Here is a 15,338-nt window from a genome sequence, read left to right as displayed (position 1 = left end):
AAAACCGTGTATAACTCTAAAATGTTTCTTTTTGGATGAATACAATCTTCTCGCTATTGTATTTCCTTTTCAAAATTCTGTGTTGATATTCTTTATCAAAAACAATCTCTCTAATTTCACGAAATGCGAATCACTTTTATATGTCAGTTATTGTTGCATCCTGCTCTATTCAATGCTCATTTCTATCTTCTGCAATCTTCAAACTTATTTCGAAGTTCACTTTCTGCAAGGTAACCAACCTCATGTTCACTTTCAGCAAGACAAGATAGACAACATTTATGCAATGCTTGATAAGCGATCGACGAGCCTCATGTTACAACCACAGGAATTTATCATAGAAAAAAAAAACGAAAAAGCTACAAGAGAATAGAGAACAACTGCGTGGTAAAGAGATTTTCTTCTCTCCTGTTATAATTTCTGTAACTCAGATATTTTTCTCTAGCACAACATACAAAAATCGCGTTCTGACTTTGTGCTCCAGCGAACCAAATAAATTTTCCAAGAGACAAAGCAGTTTACCACGATACATACTACACGGGTAAGGGCAACTTCAGGTCCCTGTTTCCTAGTTCCAGATTCTCCTGAAATTTGCTTCTCTTCCATGGTCCCTTCATCTTGTAGACACTGAGTTTTGGTTCCTGAAGTTCATAGTCCAAAAAAGTGACAGCAAACACAGAAGACTCCTGGCAGGGAGTGGCCTTCAAGGAAGAATGACCATGGAGGGCATAGTTATCAGCCATAGTCGCTAACTATGGTTCTCACATACAGTGTTTACTACTACTCATACACTATAATTCAATGTCATTTAATACCCAAAAATGTAATTCTGGCACCCCAACAATGGGCCACTATGATGTTAGGCTTACTGGTATATACATGTATTACAGAATTACGAAAACCAAATAGATAATCTCAACATGGTTACAGATTCCCAAATCTACTATGGGAGGTCTACACAAACCTCAGATCCTGAATAGACAACAGCAGTACAGGCGTCCTTAAGTTGTGCACATTGGTAACACATTAGCCAAGGAGGGCATATACTCCATGATTAGGAAATAAGCCATCAAACAAAGATGTTCCTTGAATTCTCATTTAATTGCTTGTCCATCTCCTCCTGCGTGCTGGACGCTCTGGCTTCACCTCTGAATCTGGAGGGGTTTCGCTTTGAACTGAGGATAATGGATCACCTTCCACCTTTTTACTTACTGGAGCTTCTTTCTCACTTGGCATTGGAAGCTTGAAGCGCTCACTACGCTTCTTCAACTTCTCAACTGTCTCCAAGTGTTTATCCTCCACAGGCTTTGTTTCTAGGCTATTAATCTCAGGGGCACCTCCATTTTTATTGTTAGCTGCAGGTTGTTCATTGTCTTCGACCATCTTTAAAGCTTCATCTTGATTTTTGTTAGCTAATGAAGTACCGGTGCCCTTGTGTACATTGTTGTCTTTCATGTTCAAGGAAGATGATTTAGCATCGATACCAAAGTCTCTTTCCTTGTGGCTTGTCCATCGTTCCAACTTGGAACGTCCCCTCCTGGAATCCTCCTGCTCATCATCTGATGAAGCTGCTTCCTCATGTTTCTTGGAGGATTGGCGATTCCTGTGGATCTTGTTGTCATTGGTTCCTTGCACAAATTTTCCCTTTGAGTTCACCTGAAGGTAAGGCAGGAAGGAAACATGTAGCTTATAGGAGGTTAAATTAGAAAATGGAAGAATAGGTTTCTACACCCCCACACCAACCCTACTTTGATAGATCCAGATTCCTCTTTTTGGACATCATTGCTTCACTAAATGCACCATGGGTCTAAACTAGAAAGTCAGGGTAATGTGGATCACATATGACTGTTCCTGGATATTTATGGAAATTAAATCTTGTGTGCTTCTTAAGTTTCTTTTGCCAACTTAGTGTTTGATAGTTGTGTATTGAAAGCATAAAATCTTTTCCAAAACAATCTAAATTTAGTTTTTCAGAACAATACTTCCAGTCAACCCATCATGATGTTAACTGTCTGTTTGGAATCCAAATGCACCTTCTGCATATAGAAATTAGTTTTTAATTGTCCCACAGCATTAGCTCATGATTAAGTACACCTACAATCTAGTCAACAGACATTTCTGTAATGACCAAGTATGTTTGAGAGTACAAGCTTACAAATGTCAAAGAATCCAAGCCAATTTTGAAATAAGTTCCAATATGGGCTCACAACAAGCTGCAAGGGGTTACAACTTATGACTAAGTTCCAAAATGGCCCGCATAACTATTTCTCATATGCAAATTACCCATAGCATAATAGAGTGCATAAGAAATTTGAGTCCTGTCCAAAAAGACCCAAGGAGTAAAGGAACAAAAGAGTGTGTCTGAAAAATTTGACAATTCCCTTCGTATAAATTAATGATAACATTTTCTTAAAAAACTTTTGAAGCTCTGATATTCTTGTCTATATAAAGTATTGGATGCTCTATCAAGTAGTATGTAAAGACTTCCCCATCACATCAACAGGATTATTTAATTGGTTTAGATATTTGGAAAAAACTCAACAAGGAAGTTGAAATTTCTATGTAATCTTGCCTTCAAGCCCCATTAGCACTGCTCATCACTTTTTCCCCTTCCGTTCAGCCATTCGTTCTCCTAATATTTTTAACACATAGGCTAAGCCAGATGCCACCATTATATCTAACTTTTGTTAATAATGTGGTGTCCATGCCAGCTTACTCGTACCTTGACTATTCGTGTGTATATTAGCTACTTCCAATCCATACAGCCATATAGGAAATAGGCAATAGGTAAACACTGACCATAGTTGTAAATTAAAAGTAAAAAATCTCAACTAGTACTCTTAGAAAGAAATATCAAAAGCTTCTTTAAGTCGTCAAATGCTGAAAGAATCTCCGTGAAGTACCATTTAAGCCAACAGAGTACCTACACCATGGGTAATCAGAGTACCAAACCTCTTGTAATAGCTAGAACTTCCATTAAATAGTTCACCATGCAGTCTCTTTTTGTCTTTACCTTAAAAAACTTTTCATAAACATTAGAAAACAACTTGTTAGAGCTTCCAAGGGGTTGCCTAACAGGCGAGAGTGAAAGTAAACACCTTGAGAACCAAGGTTCAAGTCATAGCAGAGGCTTCAGAGATTTCTGTCTATCTGCCTAAGTATCTTTGTTGGTGTGAAAGTTGGTCCAGACACCACCATTATTGCCATACCCCCACCCACCCCACCCCACAAAAATAAACTCAGAAAAAAAAAGGAGAAACCGATTAACGTCACATCACATCTTTTGGTCTCTCTCCACCTAATATCTATCCCGTGGCATCAGATTTTGGGTAGGTCTAAATTTTTTGGGGAAATTAGATCTTGGAAAAAAATTGAGAACAATTTTGGGAAAAGATGTGCTTAGATACATTTTGAAAGATTATTTTTGGGTTTCTGCCCGATGTTTTGGTACCGACTTTTACAGAACTGGCCAACTTTGAAAGTTAATTTCCTTTTCGAGAACTTTTGAACTAGAATGAATAAAGTTGAGTAGAGTAGAAGGATAAAGAGGATTCATTTTTTAAAAAACCATGGTATCTGGGCCAGCTTGCGTGCACCTCGACTAACTCCTCGGAATACATGTCACCTCCCCCCACCTTACCCTCTACGAGATAACTTTGTCCACCAAGGCTCGGACAAATAGAAAGAAATCACCCAGTGTTTTTAGCAGACTCTGCTGGTATTTAAACCTGAAAATTCATGGTTCTCAACCTATTTCATCGACTACTAGGCACCCCCTTGGGTAAAATATCACCACCTAGCTAATTTGGATTGAGGTGTTACTTATCATGTATTATTTTTTGGTTAAAACCTACCCTTTTGACTGTCTTTATTTCTGAAAGCATTTTATTTTGATTTCAGCGAAGTCTGCTTTAGAAAAAGACCAAACAAAGTCGTCTTAATATTTGGAAGTTTTTTCAATTCCAACACTAACTGTGCATCTGTTACTATATGATTAAAATTTGCTATCCCCATCTTCACAGACAGAGTCGTAAGTCATCATCATTAATGCAATGTGACAACAAAAACTTGAAGACTATTGATATAAAATAGAAATAGGTACTTACCAACTCATTTTTCTGTCCATACAGTTCATCTTCGTTCATGTTCAAAGCCATCTGGGAGTTATGATCACCTTCAAATTCTTTACCCTTCTTTAAATAATCCTTATGTCTTTTCTCATTAACCCTGGAGTTATCTGAAGCAATAGGAGCACGATCTTCACGTGAGCTCACCCTGTCATGCCTTGCTCTTCTTTCATCCTCACGTGTCCTCAGCCTCGATGGACTTTCATTTTCAACACGATCCCTCCTTCTAATATGGTCAGCATGCCTCACTTCCTTTGAGTGCTGATCAGAGTTTCTATACTCATCTTTCCCTCTAGATTGACCAGCCCAAGCTTTTTCTTCCGAAACACGTCCAGCCCGCATCCCGCCCCTTATTTCTTCTCTCTCCCTTTTTGGTAGTGTCTCTTCATGTGACTGTTTGAGCCTATACCACTCCTCACGTTCTCGCTGTCTATCACTCCTCTCCCTCTGAAACACTCCATCTTCTTTGTGCCTGATATAGAGCTGCTCATCTTCTCGTAGTCTCATCAGCTCATCTCTCTTTCGGTGATCTGAGGCATCATCTCTCTCTCGCTTTCTGCGAACCATAGTTTCTCCATGGGAATGGAAGGTTTCTTCCTTGTCAATGTGTTCCCTACTTAATTTTACCTCTTCTTTCCTTCTTTTATTGTGGCGATCATCCAAAGTATCGTACCTCTTCAACTCATCCCTGTCTCTGTGCCTTGCTCCCATATCCTTATCATAATCAGGCCTTAAAGTAACGTTCTCCAGCTGTTTTCTGTATAAATGGCGCTCCTCTCTATCACTTCCCTCAAATTCTCGAGCCTTGTTGCGGTGTCTAATTCCAATTTCATCAATAAGCTCCCTCTTTCGTGGTTCTTCCATTTTTGCTCTCCTCCCCTGTAGATCGTCATCCCTTCTTTGCCATACTCCCTCTGAATATTCGCGTTCCCTTCGCCGGTCAATGTAATGGGCTGAACTAGAGTCAGCGCCTTTACGGGAATAAGAATCTTCCCTCCCTTTCACTACAACAGAGTGCTTTTCTGCTTCTTTCTCATTGCGGGCTTTCTTTCGAACTCTATCCTCGTCTCTGGCAACTGTTACTTTGGCATTATCTATGCGCATAGAGCGTCCACCTTGAACAACTTCCTCATCCATATCATCCCGTAACTTGCGATAACCTCGACTACTTCCAGATTGGACTTTGCTATTCTCGCTACTTCTTCCAGCCTTGGATTCTTCTCCATCATCAGTTTCTTGAGGAGAAGACTGTTCATGTCGTGAACTTAACTTTTGCTTTTTTGCAGAATGTAGAAATTCATCATTTATGGCTTCACTATCAGTTCTTGCATCCAAAGTCATTTCCTCCCCCTCAATTTCACTGTTTGTGTCTTCTTCAACAATTTGATCAGGGATATCATCTCTATCTTCCATATCTTGCTCCTGAGCAGGTCTATCAGCAGTGGGAGAAGGAGGGACAGGAGTGTGTGTACGATCAACACTTTCAAATGATTCTTCCTTCTGACTATCAACTTGGAGTCTATCTCTGCTATTGCTGGGAGTAATGTCAGGTGATCTGTCGCGTGCACTTATCTTTTTTCCCCTGGAATAAGAAAAGGGGAGACAGCCAAAATTAGGTTAACACAAGACAATAGACTCCAAGAAAAGAAGCAGGTAACAACAGCACTGTTTTAACAATAGCAAGAGTAAATGGGAAGATAGCATAATGTGTGACTAAACTTTACTCCCTTAAGACATCCAAATAAGATAGAAAGCTTTTCAAAGAACTTAATAAGAATGGTGATATGAGCCAGAGATTCCCAGATTCTTGAAGTTGCTTGTCCAAAAATAGATTGATCATAGTCTAGGGAAATCATTGGTTCAGAAAAAGCCAAATAAGTTTTTTTTTTTTTTGACAAAGAAAGCCAAATAAGTTTTAAAAATCTGAAACATTAAAGACAAATAATATCTCATGACACATGCAACAAGATTTATAATGTGCATCAAATTTTGAACTCTGGGTTATTGCATTGGTAGAAGCAGCTACCAATCAAATACAACATAATAACCTAATAAGCAAGGATGGGTGCACTCTTGTTTAGAGTTTGTATTATATCTTCTGATACCCCTTATAATTTAAGGGCCTCTCATGGGCTTCCTCTGAATCTTACTTGCTTGTAATAATTAATTTTCTAACTAGAAAAAATAAAAGGGAGGGACTTGGACATTGCTAACAAAGCTATCACCAGTATATTTTGATGTTTGGACCTCCACATTTGTCTGGCTTAACTTAATAGGCATCTTCAAACAACATGACACAGAGTAGATCACACAACAGGGCCATAAGGTAAAGTTGCCGAACACAGTTAAACAAAGTACATTAAAGCCACACAACAATATATACTACCCAACATATATAACTAATAAAACCATAAGTTAGGGTGACCAACTTATGGCATTTAGTTGATTTGGCTTATAAGCACTTTTCGTGTTAAGCAAATTTATAGAAGCTAGGTTGACCACTGACCGGCTTAGAGCTTTAGCCAAACATACTCTTACTCTAACACATGTAATACAAGTTCCGGAATAGAATAATAGGTGTGGAGTCCACAAACGCCTAACCCAATCCAGGTAAGGGTCAAAACTCAAGGGGTGTGATGTAGGCAGTCTACCATGGTACAAGCATCAGTGGTGGATATAAGCTTTAATACCAACTATGTGGTATATGCCTACATGGATCTCCTTTGTTGACATTATGCCATGTTTTTAGATAAGTCCATATTACTTCTAAGGGATTGTACGTCCATTGAAATAACATTTTTGTATATAATTTTAAGTTGGCCTCGTCTCCCTCTGTCTCCATCAATCATCGCAATGTCGTGGATACAAACAATCTATATAAGACACCTTTCCTTGATTCATTCTATGTGTACTACTTGCATACACTATCCGAAGTAATCATTCTAATCGCGTCTAATCTCGTAGGACGACACAACCATCTTTACATTCTCACTTATACTGCAATTCATCTTTTTTATGACCGAGAAATCGGCCTACGAACAACTCTTAGGAACAACTGCAACATTCAAAACAGCATGCCCTTCCACCCTTGCCCATTCAAATACCATGCTTAGTTCCCATGACGCAGGGCCTAAACCCCGAACTAGTTACCAAAGTCACAAGTTCCTCTACCTTGACCGCTTAAACAAAGCCTTGAGGACTACTTTAAGTACAATCATTGTGTAGATATGCTAAGCCTTAAAGGCCAACAATTACTCGTTCACATTGTTGCACTCATAATAGTTCTGTAGAAATTTAATTTCTCTCATTTCGTTACGTATCTTCCAATTGCATCACCCTCATATCACGTCTCCATTGTAGTGATCTAATTTATGACATGATTGGATAGACTTATTTTAAGTGCTTTCGGTTTTTAAGCTCTTTCTCTATTTTTTGTGGTGTCTGGAAAAGATAAAATGTGTTTTTAAGCACTTATTTTTAAATCAAAAAGCACAAAAATAAATTAAAAGTTGGGTATGACCAACTTATGGCTTTTAGCTTATAAGCTTCTTCTTTTTTTAAAAAGCCAATCAAAACAGACCATTAGTGTTTTAACTTTTATAAATCATGTCATTCTCCTCGTAAGATATTGGCTTTCTCATTTAAGCACCACAACCACTAAGTTCTTAGGTTCTCCCAACAATTAGAAAGTGTAGCATGCTTGAATCTAACTAGGGGTTTGCATTGGTAGGGGAACCGGAAAAAAATAAATCTAGTTACTATAGATATAGGCGAAGCATTTTATGCAACATGGCGAGAGGCATAAGCCCCGAAACACGTGGCACAAGTCCACTCCATATATCCCATCAATTTTCGGGGCATAAATCTCATATATTTTCAATTTTATAATTGTATTACTCAGAAAAATAATCAGAAGTACAATTTTCAATAATTTTGCAAATAAATCACCAATAATATAGAAAAAAATATTATAATTATTTTAAAGATAATCTTTAAGATGAAATCATCATCCACTCCATCATCAATCTCTACATCTACTAGTCTTTCCCACCTTCAACTAATATTTGCATTGATTTTTTCTTTATATATTTCAATTAAGGAGAAAGATAAAATGTGTAAGAGCAATGAAAAAAATGGATAAAGTTGTCTCACAAACATAGTGTCATGGAATCTGTATCCTATCAATTTCAGGCATAATCATCTAAAAGTATTATTTATGGCAGTGACATTTTTATGAGAGTTGCTTTCTTTATTTATATATATTAGAAAAAATCACTATAACATGAGAACATGATAGCATAAGTATAAATATAATTACTGATTACACTATAGTAAAAAATATGATGTATAGCAAAAATACTTTTAAAATAACAAAAAATAAATTTACTCCCAAGGCACACACTTTTACTGCCAGAGCTTATGCCTCAAATTGGACCCTCGACCCCTCACAAATCACAACTATAATACCAAAATTGGTGCCACAACCATGTTGTAATTTTACATTGAACCAAAGCCACCAATGGCTTGAAACATCTGAGAATTCTCCGAAAATCAGGAAGATGGGCAATAGACACAACTACATTAGAATATCTAATGCTTAATTGCATTTAAATGATGAGGATAGTTTGAAGGGTTATTTGACACTCCCATTCTTATCATTGTAGACCGTGAAATTTTGCAAACACCAAAAAATAAGTGAAATCTTATATGCTTCTATCTATGTTACCAATTAAAACAGGAAAAAGGATTAAGTTTCACGTGGTCTGAAAGGTAAAACCATTATTTAAGCAACATATATAGTACCTTTCCTCTTGTTGAGAAACACAATTCTTGTTGTCATATGCAGAAGTCTGTCCTCCAGAATCAGAAACAAACTGACCAGGAGCCTCCGAGGAGAAAGGAACCACTCCATCTCCTTTGGTTAAATGATCACCTATAGGGTTTATAAACTGTGTTCTCCTAGCATTGGCCTCTCGCTTGTGGCTCTTATAAGGATGCTGAAAACCATCAGATTCTTGAACATGTTCCTGCAGGGGTCCTCTTCTTGCATCACCTCTAAAATCCTCTGTCAAAGGAATATTGTCCAATTGCACTTCATTCTTGTCAATCCCTGTGTATTGGTCATCATCCTGGCACACAATCTGTTCACCCAAGAAAATGTCAACAGAGATAAATAAAACAAAATGTAGAAAATAAGAAGCAGTACAGTCTTGTTAGAAACATGCAAAAATTAGGGAAACAATAATGCAGAGTGATCTCAGTATGAAATTCTGCTTCTTTTTTCTATTTTGATAGACACCTCCTTTTGGATTTGGAAAAAGACAGGGTCAGATCACTCACTTCAATAATTGCATCAGAGTCACGCTGTCGTGGTGGTCGGGTATCAATTGATGGTAGGCGATCACCAGAACCGGTTTCAACCTGTATCGGTCTTCCAGTGGGCTAGTAGAACATCACATCAGTGAGTAAATAGTATGAAAACTAATATCTGAAACTTTGGTATCATTACTTATTATGGTTAAAGATGAAATAGTAAGCATACTTCACCCAATCGCCAAGTTAGAAAGTTAGGCCCACAAAATACCAGAAAAGTTTCTAAACGTAAGGCTTGAGTTCAAAATACATACTAGTGGTGGTCTCATGCGCATTGATCCTCTTGCTAGGTCATTTGCAGTTCCATCAGTTTTACCATTCAAATTTTCCGATGGAATGTCTTGCATACCAGCTGCAGCTGCAAGTTCTGGGGGCATTTCTGGATCATATTCCTAAAACGAATACCAAATAAGAATAAGAACAATTTGAAGTATGATAAGCATCTTAGACATGCACGTCTTGCTGAAGATAGTATCTTCATCTGCATAAGCATTATATTACCTGCTCTGTCCTCCCACTTTCATACACCCGAATTCTTCCTTGCATAGTTGACTCGAGTCGAAGTTGTTCCTGGAGCAAAGATTGATAATCATATTTCAAGATTTCCACTCGACAGAACCAATGCATTCACACATACTAAACATGCATTTTGTGGTTGCACTCCAAAACAGTCCTCCTTCCTAGCTCTCTTCATGCATGCACAAATGTCTCACAGGCATTGAGAGGCTAGCCCCTGTGCCATGGGGCGCAACCAACAGATTATGGGGTATGGCTGGAAAGCACCCATGACAACCACAACAAAGAAAGGAGAAGGGCCATGCTAAAAGAAGAAGGGGAAGGGGGGGGGGGGGGGNGTTGAGAGAGCCCAGTTGTACATTTTTTATGTGAAGCATCCCAATAAAATCATAATCCCTCCATTGATTAGGCAAAGGGTAAGAATATAAAAGAGACTTTTGAGATGTGTCTAATGTACCAAAATGCTTTTTGAAATCCAGTGGTCTTAAACAAGTGATGAGAATGTTGGAATTAGAGAGTTCCCATACATAGAAAGAAGCATTTTTTTACATAAACTAGAAAGGGAAGTCACTTGAATTGAAACGGAGGGAACCTTTTACAATTAGCTTAGCATACAAATTAAAATTGTAGGGAGAACATGAAATATCAAAATACTTCCAACAAGGTTTAAAACTATGAATCATTTTAAGGATTTTCAATGCATGGATTCACAAAGAAACTGAATACAAGAACATGAAATATAGTTAACCAACCAGCTGCTTGCAATAATCTTTCCAGCCATCCTCATTCAAACCGAAGTTAAAAAAATCTGTTACATCAATGCCTGGAAGTCTCCAAGGTTTCTCTTCAAAACCGTCAATGTCAACTTCAAATATAGTCCTGACAGTGTACATGGGTAAATAAGCATTTTGAGCGTCTTTGAACCTTTCCAGTAGATATATGATTTGCCCCAAAAAACTAAACAAATGAAAGTAGTCATCTGACACTGTACACAGTAATGCTTTCACCACATAAATAGCATGAATTTTAACCTCATAGATCTACCACAAGCTTATGTGTTAACTAACCCTCCTTAGAGTTTCACAACATGAGGACAAGTTCTTCAATAGGTCTTAAGAGAGATAAAAAACAACTAGTTACTTGGGAAATTTGACGGGAAGCAAACACTTCTTATAGCAGCTGCAGACAGCGACATAATATAAGAAGCAGGAAGAGTTATTGTTATTGACCGTGTCTTTTTTTTTTATCAAGTAAATATTTTCATTAATCACAAGGCCAAAAGAAGGTTCATATACAAGAGGTATACCAAACAGTAAAGGACCTACACAAAGATATTGTTCTCTATAAAAGACACTCAATCCTCAATACAACCCGGAACTACACAGGTGCACCAAAAATAAATAAGGGATCGGAGACTACTCCTCAACTGCCAAAAACTCAATTCTGTGAACATACAACACAGTCATATAACTCTAAAATTCCAAAGAATTTTGGACATAGGAACTATAGTGCCCATGCTTAAGACAAGAACAGAGGATTTGCAGATAATGACAATAACCATACTAAGTTACAGACTCAACACACGATGTATACTAAAAATAAATTCCAGCAACGTAGTGTAACTAGAAAAGAGGTTACACTTGATTCCTTCATAACAGTAAATATCAAACCTCAACCTCACCAAACAGAAAGAATAGCAAATTCGAGTATGTTATAAATCAGGGAAACATACTTGTGTGAAGGAAGAGTGAATTCCAGCCCAATCCCAAAGCCACGTCCAGACGCACCACCTCCCCAGCCGGACATACCATAGGCACCTTTCATTCCTGGTGGTCTCCAATCACCTCTACCACGTCCAGTAACAGGGCCTACATTGACAGGGGGGCGGACTTGACCAGGTATTCCTCCAGGACCCGACGGGGGAACTCCAGGCATAGGAGTTGCACCAGGCCTCACATACTACATGATACAAGAAAAACAGATAAGAGATTCATGTCAGCTGTCAAAATAATGTAACAGGGACAACTATCAAGACAGAATGGCAAAAAGAAAAAGAATCCAGAACAGAAATATATAGAAAATCTTTTTTAAAACAGTATAAGTAAAAAATATATAGTAAATCTTCCAATCATCTGACAAGAAACAGACAACAAAATTGGGCAGCAGTTCTGAAGGATTTTCATCAAGTAAGCAAGCTAAGAGTAAAAATATGGCCAAAGAACAGTTCAAATGTGTTAAGTATGTCACCAGATAAGCACGTAAGACATTGCTTTCACAGATTCAGCAAGCAATGTGAGAAATATGGACTAAAATCTTCACTTTTATTAAGATGTCTGAAAATAGGACTTGCATATGTTACTTAATCGTGTAAATTTCATGCAACCGAAATAAAACAGTTATCAGTGTTACAAATTCTTATATATCTTTTCTTTTCTTTATATTTGACCAAATACTAATTGAATGTTGTACTTCATCACTCAGCATTAGAAAACAGATCTTTCTTTCAGTATATATCATTATCAGTTTAAGCAACCAGATTGACTTGAATAGGCTTCATTCGTTAATGACCTACTCGCACAGGTCCAGCCCGTCTGGAAAATGAAGGTGCTGATTAGAGACAAAAACATAGTTAAACTGAAAAGAGATCAAAAGTCAGGAATGGTCCACCAACAAACTAATGTCCGTAAGTTTTTCTGAGATTTTTCATTTACATTCTCAAGAGCTAGTTACCCAATTGTTCAAAAAAATAGCTTTTATCTATTTCAAAAAGGTGTTAACAACAGCCAGTTAATTTGAAGTGCTTTTAGATGAGTAATGTTAGACGATTAACTGCGACAGCAGCATCCAATGTATCACGTGGCAATAAACGTGTGAACCAACATGCAATCACATGGGATTTTGAATAGTTAGAGTTCATCACATGTGTCCCACATTTTCCCATAAAAGGAGATTTTCAATTGTACGTTTGGATATCCCAAAGAGAGTTCAATTTGTGGATGAGTACTGTTAGCCTTTGCGGATGCCTGGTATTGGAACATTCCAAACATCCTCTACCTATAAATTAAAGCATGACCATGCTATAGACTGACCAAACAGAAATTATTTCCAGCAAAATTATGAAATAAATTTTATTAATAATATTATCATCAGTACAATTCTTTATACAGCTTGTGCATACAATGAGAGCCATCGGCCTTAACATCACCAATGACCACAAAACCATATGAAAATTACAAGTCAGCTTACATTGCATGTTCTGATCAAACAATATGGGAAGAACACAAACCCCCAGATGTACAACGTCACTGACCTTATACTGGGAATGATACGGATGATTGTATGCATGATTGGGGTACCCAACCTTTCCTGCTACTCCAGGTGCTCCATTCACTTTTAGTGCATCGGTTATCTCCTTTCTCTCTCCATTAGCGGCAGGACCCCCCTCTTCACCCCAATCTTGCTCCTCCATCATTGGTGGATGGTTTGGGCCGTCATTATCAGCAACAATAACCAAAGGATCTTCATCTTCATCGTCCTCTTCACCAATACCCATTCTCTCCATACCCATTGGTCCATGAGTGTTGTCATTTAACACAATCTGCAAATCATCCTCACTATCACTATCCCAATCATCCTCAATATTTCCTTCTCCAGTATTCCCCGCCCCACCTGAAACACCTGGAATCTCCAGCCCAGGAATCAACTGCTCGGCACCAGAAGCTTCAATCACGAAATTCCCTATATTTCCAGTCCCATCCTTCAGATTCTCAGGGTCTTCACCTACATTTTGATGATTCCCCATCAAAATATCATCTTTATCATCCGTCTCTTCCACTACAATATCAATATTAGCTTCATCCATAAAATTTAAATCTTGAAACTCCGTTTTAGGCAATTTCACATCCTCACTCTTCACCAAAACCCTAGCTATCGAATCTGATTCATTAATTCCACCCAAACCCTCGATTCTTCCAGCTCCAAGTTTTAAATTCAGATTGGATTCGGGTAACCTCGACCCGGATTTAACATCTAGAGGAGAAGCTAGGGTTTTTTCCTGACCAGTAATAGAACTCGGCCCAGCAAAATTCGGTTTCGAATTCGAATTCGGTGCTCCGTATAAAATCTCCTCATCATCGCTGTTGATGTTCAGATCGATCGGCCGGCTCGTAGCCCCGGCGGCTTTGGGGGCAGCTTCTTCTTGCGCTGCCGGCGGCTGCTGAGACTGAAACGACGCCGTTAAGGGGCGGAGCACATCGGTGTAGAGATCTCCGAATTCATCGTCGTCCTCCATTATCGGTTAGAGAGAGAGCTGCGAGTACTTCCAGAGAGAAACGCAAGAAAGAGAGGGTTTTGAGGGCTTCTAAGAAGTGTATAAATTTGTACTCTTCAAATCTGGTTTTGAGGGTCTCTTAAGAAAAAAGGGTACAAATTTTGCTAATGACACTATTAGGGAAGATTTCCAAATTTTGAGCTTAGTAAAATGTAAAAAAAGTAATACTACTAGGTAGGTAAAGTAACAAAAAAAATGATTTTTGGAATATAATGATATATTTGATTTATAATTATTGGTATTTGATACGGATTAGAATCAATGGAAAATGAGGTTGTTACGTGTCACATGTTATGTGTAGTTCAGAGTAGCGATATTTATCATGTGATAACATACAATGAGATTTTGGAGTTCAGTGATAAAATACAATTTTTATTTTATGTCCAATAATTGAATTTAAACTTCGATCAATTTAAATTTGCGTATATTAAAGGTTCGACTAATTAATTTGAATTCACACATCATAATGTAAAACACAATTAAGAGAGAGCACTCCCAAATAGTGTTTTTTCATAGGTCGAATTCCAACACGAAGCTCCTAATTAAGGATAGAGAAATTTTATTCAACTCACTATAATTCTTATTATTGGTTACATTATTTTTAACCAAATTGATTTTACTCTTTATTTTTTTATTTTTTACATTACCTTAACGTAACATTAGCGTAAAAAGGGTTTAAGAATGTGAAAATTACATAATTAAGCAAATACGTGATATGTATTTACAATACAACACTATGATTTGAAACAATTACAATTTGTGGTCACAGTTAGGGTTTTGTTCTTGTTTCTCTCTTCCTCTCTCCCTCTCTCATCTCTCTTTGCATTCTCGCTCGCCTCTCTTCTCTCTCTCCGCCATCTCTCCCTCAACTCTCTCCTCTCCCTGCCTCTTTTCTCTTAATACTAATACAAATGTTAACAATCAATTACACAAATACAAATAATAACAATCAACTAAATAGATACAAATGATAAGTGTCAACTATACATATACAC

General features: G+C 37.7%; 1 protein-coding gene across 1 annotated transcript; it reads right to left on the bottom strand.

Annotated features, from left to right (window-relative positions):
- Nucleotides 1-772: 772 nt before the first annotated feature.
- Nucleotides 773-14,422, bottom strand: LOC125875526 (FIP1[V]-like protein). The gene is made up of 9 exons (XM_049556506.1): nt 13,324-14,422; nt 11,746-11,972; nt 10,766-10,892; nt 9,999-10,067; nt 9,752-9,889; nt 9,465-9,566; nt 8,928-9,265; nt 4,104-5,706; nt 773-1,653 (listed from the first exon to the last, which is right to left on the bottom strand). Exons 1-9 carry the CDS (start codon nt 14,302-14,304, stop codon nt 1,096-1,098), a joined length of 4,143 nt encoding a protein of 1,380 aa, XP_049412463.1. The 5' UTR covers nt 14,305-14,422; the 3' UTR covers nt 773-1,095.
- Between the last annotated feature and the right edge of the window lie 916 nt (nt 14,423-15,338).

The sequence above is a fragment of the Solanum stenotomum genome, chromosome 9, assembly GCF_019186545.1.
Source record: "Solanum stenotomum isolate F172 chromosome 9, ASM1918654v1, whole genome shotgun sequence".
Taxonomy (NCBI): Eukaryota; Viridiplantae; Streptophyta; class Magnoliopsida; order Solanales; family Solanaceae; genus Solanum; species Solanum stenotomum.
This window is presented reverse-complemented; position numbering and strand designations above follow the sequence as displayed.